The 9,148-nt window shown below is 43.4% G+C and overlaps 1 protein-coding gene across 1 annotated transcript in view; it reads left to right on the top strand.

Moving 5' to 3' along the window:
• Positions 1-835: 835 nt before the first annotated feature.
• The window catches only part of reep5 (receptor accessory protein 5), a 34,334-nt gene continuing 26,021 nt past the window's right edge, over positions 836-9,148 (top strand). Inside the window, exons 1-2 of the mRNA XM_033017436.1 lie at positions 836-1,059; positions 1,626-1,719. Of these exons, the coding sequence (XP_032873327.1) occupies positions 942-1,059; positions 1,626-1,719 (212 nt within the window). The 5' untranslated portion in view covers positions 836-941. The remainder of the gene's footprint in view (positions 1,060-1,625; positions 1,720-9,148) is intronic.

The following is a 9,148-nucleotide window of genomic DNA, read 5'->3' as shown; positions in this document are numbered from 1 at the left end:
TGGAGTAGAGGCAAATAAATGAATGATGGGTCTTTGTCCCAAACATTATGGAGGGCCCCTGTAAACATAGAAAAAATAGGTGCAGGAGTAGGCCATTCGGCCCTTCGAGCCTGCACCGGTTGATTTTGGTAAACCTAAGGTTTGACTGATGTCTCTAACAGTTTTATTCTTGTTTCTCAGTCTCATAATGGCTTATTTGACTTTCATTGGCACAACTTTGATCCTCATGTTGATAAATAAACAGCAATAGGGTAAATAAACAGGGTAGATGCCAATAATGTGTCCTCTTGACCTATTTGACACTTAAAGCGTTTTTCTTTAAATTTACTTTGTACTTACCAGCCAGAGAAACTAGTCCTTTTTTTCAGTCAATAACCAGGCAGTAAATCGTAAGTGTGACAATTTAGTTATAAACTTGAAACATATTTTGGAAAAATGGTCACCGAAAATGCTTAATGGTTTTTAAAAAAAACCTCGTAGAAAGTGTGCTTAAAAGCATTAGGATAGGAAGCCGAGTTACAAAGATCTAATCTAGTGAAGAATCTAGGAAGTGCAGACGCTGGTCTGGTTCACAAGAGCGGATACAAAGTGATGGTGTGGCGGGAGCGAGCGAGCGAGCACAGCAGCTGAGAGGCGGGTCTCACGCGCGAGGGAAAGCCGGAGACATTGTGACGTACGCGCTGTGTGACGTCTCGAGACAGACGGCGCGGGGGGGAGAAATCGCCAGCGCGCGCCCCCGCCCCCTCGTGGCCTCGCCCCGCCCCCTCGTGGCCCCGCCCAGCCCTCCCCGCCCCTCCTCGTGACCCCGCCCCCCACGTGGCCCCGCCCTCCTCGTGACCCCGCCCTCCCCGCCCCGCCCGGGCGCTGCAGACATTCACAGTCGCAGTGTTCCAGAGCAGAGTTGCAACCTGCAAACACCGAGCGGCCTCACACTGTAAATCATGGCAGCCTCCATTATGCAGCGCCTGGATAAAATCCTCAATGAGAAAAACATACTGTCGGATATTCTGGGGAAAATCGAAAGCAAGACGGGGATTAAAAAAACTTACATTGCTTTGGGTGAGTCAGGGCGAGGCGTGCTTGCGCTCATTGCCAACAACTCCATACTGGCAATGGCAGATATCTGTCGTTCATTCTGCGTTGCCACAACATGTCAACTACATGTTACGTAAACTGTTAAATTTGTGGGGGACAAAAAAAAAACGGTCCGATTCTACTTTAGTTTGAAATACAATGTATCCGTCGGGGAATGTAACTACGTCCACACCGGATTGCATCGTAGGGCTTGTGTGTGTGAATGTTTCTGTAAACGAATCGACTTGTATCCATATTTTTGGTGTCATCTAACACGGCGAGGTGGCCATTTCAGATTAATACTTTATTAACTGTATGTCAACGTTACCTTCCATCAGCCAACTCGCTGATGTTAAAAAAAATAAACAGTGGAAACATAATTAATATTAAAATAAGATATGGTTGTTACTTTCGGACTGTTACCGGGCAAACTGGATCTGACGGATATGCCGTCCTCCGCCTCCGCCCTTTTGCTAAACTGGTTCCCATTGATATGTGAAGAATAGCCGCGAATGTGCTTTATGTTACAGTATATCTGTTTATTTTAACAGCCTTCATTGCATTGATTTCCATTTACCTTGTGATCGGCTACGCAGCATCTTTAGTTTGCAACTTGATCGGATTCGTTTATCCTGCTTATGTCTCGTAAGTGACAACCACTTTATTCTAATCTAAATCTGTGAAGTTTTTAATCTCTTTTAAACCCATGGTATTAGCAAATTGATCTTTTCGCATACGTTGCTGCTCGTTACTATGAATTAATGATTTCTGGGGTGGAAACGGTCCATATATTAAATATCACAAAAATATGCTTGTGGTCTGTGGAATAATTCGGCAGAACGTTGAATTTGCATTGTATTTACCAGTTTTCAGTTGATCGTACTGCTGCTTTAAACATATACTTTTTAATAACCAGGGTTTTGCACACACATTAAATTTTATTATCCTAATTTTTACCCTTTTGGAAGGTATTAAATTTTGGTGGCGTACCATTCCACAAGTGTAGTTGTCCATGAGTCTCTTACCTGTGGCCATTTATTATATGCAGGTGACATCCACATTGCAGCCATTTAGGTTCCTGAAATGCATTATTACAGAATTCACAAATTACTACCCAAAATTTGAGATATGGAATAAAATGTACTCTCATGGAATATATAGAAAAGAAGCAAACATTTTTTTTTGCAATGTTTGTCTTTTATTTCAAATCATGTCATGTGTTATGGAAAATTATGATATAACTTATCTTGTAGCAATGCCAACCTCCTGTAACAAACGGGTTGCCTGTACAGCACACAAGCCTTGTCATGATGCAATAGTATTGTCATTATAACCTAAATCAGTTTTGTCCTTGATTGATGTTAACATCCTGCAGTGACCTCGCTTCCCAGTTTGGGATTGCTGGGTTTAATCATAGCCTCACTGTCTATGTCAAATACACCAGAGAGTAGTAATTGATCTTTCTCATTTTAAAGAACCGGCTTTAATGTAATGTGAGAGTTACTTAACACTGACCTATTCGGAGAGCTTGAAATATTTTCAAAAAAAATAACCATCCAAAAATCTATAGATTATTGTCACAAATGAGAATCGAAAACAGCCTGCACATGATGGAAATCTGAAAAAAACCCAGAAGGTGCAGGGAACACCTAGCTGGTCAGATAGCAGCTGCAGGAAGAGGAACACCATTAACATTTCAAATCGAAAACCTTCCATCCAAACTGGGAAAGAGGTTGTCATATTTTCTGCAGTGGCCAAGCAGCACATAGCGTGCAGTTAATGTGATTGCTTGGAGGTTGGAGAGACGCAGAGCTGAGAGAAGGGTGGCAAGTTTGGTGTTGCTTTAAAACAAAATGATATTAACAACATAAAAGCATTTTTGGCCTCTTAACAGATACTGAAATTACAGAAAGATCAGAGGTAATGCAAAGATCAATGCGGTTGGTTTTTAATCTTGCCTGTGAAGCCACACTGCATTTTCAAAATGTATTGGGTCATGTCATGTGATGGCACTTCTTCATTTTGGAATGAATAGGCTCAGATGGAAACTAATGGCTGTCATATGTCTGATAAATGTCATACTGGTTATTTTTTACATGTTTGCTTTTTGTTAAAAAAAAAGACTAATTTAGGTCCTCTGAAAATTTTTGCAAAATGTTTTTAAAATAATTTAACCTCTGAATTATTATTTTAGAAATTAGTGGAATTCAATTCCACAAAAGTTATGCTCTTGTGGACAGGAGTCCAAATGACCATATATTAATAAAAATAGTACATACCAGGTGGCTGTTGTAAGCATAAATTATGTATCTACAATAATTGGTGAGGTTACGTAACGTTGAAGTAGTTTGGAAATATATATTGCATAATTCTTTGGCAGCATTAAATATATCAGAAGTACATCCTTTCAAATATATTACATTTGTGCATGTGAAAATTGGTAGAAATAATTTATTATAGTTACTAAAATAACTGAAATGAACTTGGAACTGAATGTTCTGGATCATTGGGATCTCTTCTGGGGCAGGGGTGACCTGTACAAAAGGGACGGGTTGCACCTTAACTGGAGGGGGACCAACATCCTAGCGGGCAGGTTTGCTAATGCTACACGGGAGGGTTTAAACTAGAATGGTAGGGGGGTGGGATCTCGTACTGGACAGAGGCATATGAGGGGCTAAATGTTGGTATGGAGGGTGGTGTCGGAAAGGTTAGTGGACAGAATCGGCAGGTGAAAGTCAGAGAGTGAGGAAGGAGGGTTTGTTTAAACTGCACGTATTTCAATGCAAGGGGCCTGACGGATAAGGCAGATGAGCTTAGGGTATAGGTACGAGCGACTGGGCTGTTGTAGCCATGACTGAAGCCTGGTTAAGGGAGGGGCAGGACCTGCAGCTCAATGTTCCGGAGTACAGGAGCTTCAGGAGAGATGGTTGAGGGAAAACGAGGAGTGGGGTGCAGGGTTGCATTGTTGGTTAAGGACGATGTCACATCAGTGACGTTATGGACGGTTCGTCTAGTGAGACTATATGGATGGAGCTGAGGAACAAGAAAGGGATGGTCACCTTGTTGGGGGTGTACTACAGACCCCCGAATAGTCGACGGGAATTAGAAGACCAAAAGTGCCGGGAGATTGCAGACAGCTGCAGGTCTAATAAGATTGTTGTTGTAGGGGATTTTAACTTTCCCAAAATAGACTGGGAAAATCATAGAGTGAAGGGTTTAAATGGGGTGCAATTCCTCAAAAGTGATCAGGAGAATTTTCTTAAACAGTATGTGGAGGCCCCCCACACATGAGAGGGCAACGCTGGATCTAGTATTGGGAAATTAGGAAGGGCAAGTTAATGAAGTGTGTGTGGAGGAGCCATTTGGGACAGTGACAGTTCGATTAGGTTTAAGATACTTATGGATAGGGACGGAGAGGGTCCACATGTTAAAATGCTCAACTGAGGTAAGGCCAACTTTGAGGGTATGAGAGAAGGTCTCGTTCAAGTTGACTGGAGCAGGTTATATCAGGGGAAAAGAACATCGGCATAGTGGGATGTATTTAAAAGTGTGCAGATGAAAGCTCAGGATATGTACGTCCCCGTTACTGAGACATGGCTGCAAGAGGGCCAGGGTTGGGAACTGAATATTCAAGGGTATACCTCCTATCGAAAAGACAGACAGGTGGGCAGGGTTTGCCCTGTTGGTGAGGAATTAAATTCAGTCCCTTGCAAAGGGTGACATTGAAACAGGAGATGTGGAGTCAGTATGGATCGAACTAAGGAATTGTACGGGTAAAAAGACCCTAATGGGACTAATCTACAGGTCCCAAACAGTAGCCTGGACATAGGGCGCAAGTTGAATCAGGAGTTAAAATTGGCATGTAGTAAAAGTAATGCTATGGTTGTTATGGGAGATTTCAACATGCAGGTAGACTGGGAAAATCAGGTTGGTACCAAGAAAGGGACTTTGTAGAGTGCCTTCGTGATGGATTCTTAGAACAGCTTGTATTGGAGCCTACCAGGGAGAAGGCAATTCTGGATTTAGTGTTTTGTAATGAACTGGATTTGATAAAGGACCTCGAGGTTAATGAGCCATTAGGAGTCAGTGACCATAACATGGTCAGGTTTAATCTACAATTGGAGAGGGAGAAGAGTAGATAGGAGGTGTCAGTGTTGCAGTTGAATAAAGGGGACTATGGGGCCATGAGGGAGGAGCTGGCCAAAGTTGACTGGAAAGATCCACTAGCAGGGATGACAGTGGAACAAAAATGGCAGGTGTTTCTAGGAATAATACAGAAGATGCAGGATCAGTTCATTCCTAGGAGGAAGTAAGATTCCAAGGGGAGAAAGGGACGACCATGACTGACAAGGGGACATCAGGGACAGTATAAAAATTAAAGCGAAGTACAATGTAGCAAAGATGAGCGGGAAGCAAGAGGATTGGGTAATGTTTAAAGAACAACGGAAGATAACTAAAAATACAATATGGGGAGAAAAGATGAGGTACGAAGGTAAGCTAGCCAAGAATATAAAGCAGGATAGTAAAAGCTTCTTTAGGTATGTGAAGAGGAAAAAAATAGTTAAGACCAAAGTTGGACCCTTGAAGACTGAAAAAGGTGAATTTATTATGGGGAACAAGGAAATGGCAGATGAGTTGGACAGGTACTTTGGATCTGTCTTCACTAAGGAGGACACAAACAATCTTCCTGATATAGTAGTGGCCAGAGGATCTGGGGTGGCAGAGGAACTGAAGGAAATCCGCATTAGGCAGGAAATGGTGTTGGATGATAGACTGATGGGACTGAAGGCTGATGAATCCCCAGGGCCTGATGGTCTGCATCCCAGGGTACTTAAGGAAGTGGCTCTAGAAATCGTGGATGCATTGGTGATAATTTTCCAATGTTCTATAGTCTCAGGATCAGTTTCTGTGGATTGGAGGGTAGCTAATGTTATCCCACTTTTTAAGAAAGGCAGGAGAGAGAAAACAGGAATTATAGACCAGTTAGCCTGACATCGGTGGTAGGGAAGATGCTGGAGTCAATTATAAAAGATGAGATAGCCGAACACTTGGATAGCAGTAACAGGATCGGTCCGAATCAGCATGGATTTACGAAGGGGAAATCATGCTTGACTAATCTTATGGAATTTTTTGAAGATGTAACTAGGAAAATGGACAAGGGAGAGCTAGTGGATCTAGTGTACCTGGACTTTCAGAAAGCATTTGATAAGATCCCACATAGGAGATTATTGGGCAAAATTAGGGCACATGGTATTGGGGGTAGAATGCTGACATGGATAGAGAACTGGTTGGCAGACAGGAAACAAAGTGTAGGGATTAACGGGTCCCTTTCAGAATGGCAGACAGTGACTAGTGGGGTACCGCAAGGCTCGGTGCTGGGACCGCAGCTATTTACAATATACATCAACGATTTGGATGAAGGGATTCAAAGTAACATTAGCAAATTTGCAGATGACACAAAGCTGTGTGGGAGTGTAAACTGTGAGGAGGATGCTATGAGAATGCAAGGTGACTTGGACAGGTTGGGGGAGTAGGCAGATGCATGGCAGATGAGGTTTAATGTGGAGAAATGTGAGGTTATCCACTTTGGTAGCAAAAAGAGGATGTCTGATTACTACCGTCAAGTTGGGAAAAGGGGAAGTACAACGGGATCTGGGGGTCCTTGTACATCAGTCTATGAAAGTAAGCATGCAGGTATAGCAGGCAGTGAAGAAAGCGAATGGCATGTTGGCCTTTATAACAAGAAGAAACGAATAAAGGAGCAAAGAGGTCCTTCTGCAGTTATACAGAGCCCTAGTGAGACCGCACCTGGAGGATTGTGTGCAGTTTTGGTCCCCTAATTTGAGGAAGGACATTCTTGCTATTGAGGGAGTGCAGCGTAGGTTTACAAGGTTAATTCCCGGGATGGCGGGACTGTCATACGCTGAGAGAATGGAGCAGCTGGGCTTGTATACTCTGGAGTTTAGAAGGATGAGAGGGAATCTCATTGAAACATATAAGATTGTTAAGGGCTAGGACACACTAGAGGCCGGAAACATGTTCCCGATGTTGGGGGAGTCCAGAACCAGGGGCCACAGTTTAAGAATAAAGAGTAAGCCATTTGGAATGGAGCCAAGGAAACACTTTTTCTCGCAGAGAGTGGTGAGTCTGTGAAATTCTCTGCCTCAGAGGGCGGTGGAGGCAGGTTCTCTGGATGCTTTCAAGAGAGAGCTAGATAGGGCTCTTAAAAATAGCGGAGTCAGGGGATATTGGGAGAAGGCAGGAACGGGGTGCTGTTTGGGGATGATCAGCCATGATCACATTGAATGGTGGTGCTGGCTCGAAGGGCCGAATGGCCTACTCCTGAACCTATTGTCTATTGTCTGAGGTGATGAAGGTTGTAGAATTAAAGCTTGGTAAATGAAAATATTTTCACATCTTCTGGTAGAAATTTTCCTTATGATTTCAAAAATCCACTCCTCTATAAATTCGGTGAATTATTTCCCGAGATATTTACTAAAATTTATCACCAAACAGACATTTAAAAAAAATATAAAGGCTGCCCAGCAGCTGACCTCACAATGCCTCCCTCCCCCCCCCCTCTCTCCCTCTCTCCCCCCCCCCTCTCTCTCTCTCCCCCCCCCTCTCTCATGGATACTTGGCTCTTGTTACTCCACTTCCCTGAACAAAGAATTACATGGTGTTTTATACTGTACTTTTGCCAGCTAAGCACATTCAAAGGACGTTAGTCATGGTCAGAGGTACAGTCAATACAAATTACCACAGGATGCCTTGTGGTAATCTTGTCAATCTCTTGTCAATCATCAGTCGCATCAAAGGCATCGTTTTTTTGGCGCAAGGCAGTCGCATTTCAAAATCATCAGTCACTACCCACCACAAAGGCATTGGACATTGTCTCAATACCCCTTACTGGAAATAGTCTGAGCTTCTCTCTCTGATCAATTGGTAGACGCATTTCAAAGTCATTGGTCATTGTCTCAATGCACAGCAACCTGGGGCAAGACTGGGCTTCTCTCTCTCTCTCTCTCTCTTATCAATCTACTGGAGAAAGCCTGCTTGAGATGAAATATGAGTTATAATAGTCCAGGGAGGAGAGGGGCCCTCCCTCTCCGCCTGCCCCCCCTCCCTCTCTGCCCCCCTCCCTCTCTGCCCCCCTCCCTCTCTGCCCCCCTCCCTCTCTTCCCCCCTCCCTCTCTGCCCCCCTCCCTCTCTGCCCCCCTCCCTCTCTGCCCCCCTCCCTCTCTGCCCCCCTCCCTCTCTGCCCCCCTCCCTCTCTGCTCCCCTCCCTCTCTGCTCCCCCCCCCCCCACTCCTCTCTCTCCCCCCCTCCTCTCTATTGTAGCTGGGACAGTGGGCCGGTGTGGGCAAGTTGGGCTGAGGGGCCTATTTCCTCACTGAATCACTCTATGACTCAATGGAGAATGGCATTTTGATTTTGTTTCACCCTTTCAGTAGCTGAACATTTGATGAGGTGAGCTAATTTGGTCATGTTTAAAATTCAAAATGTCCAGTACAGTTCATTTTTTGAGCAAAATAAGAAATTAGTGTTTGGGAGATTTTGCTACCGATTTTTCTTTTTGCCCTTTGCTGCTGAGGTTTTCCCTTTTTTTTGCTCTGACATTGGTCATACATCTACTTGGAGCCACAGCAAATTACTTGGCTTTCATATGATGTTGATCAAGGTCACTTCATGGTCTAGCAGGAAAATTAACGGTTTGCTTGTCTATATTTTTAGCTGTTTGTCTGCTGGGTCGCATAATCAAAATTATGTGTACCATGTCCAAATTTGAGACAAGCAAAGAACTTGGAATTTATATTTTCTCTCTAGATAATAATGGAACTTGTTAGGGTATAGATTTGATGTTGTGACAGTGATTCTTAACCTCTGGGCCATTTGCGGCCCTTTCATCATTGTTATTGTGATGTCCTTTTAAGCCAGACTTATTTTAACAATTAATATTATTTTAATTTGCTCCATGTCAAATGTCTAGCATATACATAATCTCTACATTTAAAACATATGACAGGATATGGATTATTACTGTCACATGTTCATGCCATACATAAGTACACCA

Source organism: Amblyraja radiata, chromosome 3 (genome assembly GCF_010909765.2).
Source record: "Amblyraja radiata isolate CabotCenter1 chromosome 3, sAmbRad1.1.pri, whole genome shotgun sequence".
Taxonomy (NCBI): domain Eukaryota; kingdom Metazoa; phylum Chordata; class Chondrichthyes; order Rajiformes; family Rajidae; genus Amblyraja; species Amblyraja radiata.
This window is presented reverse-complemented; position numbering and strand designations above follow the sequence as displayed.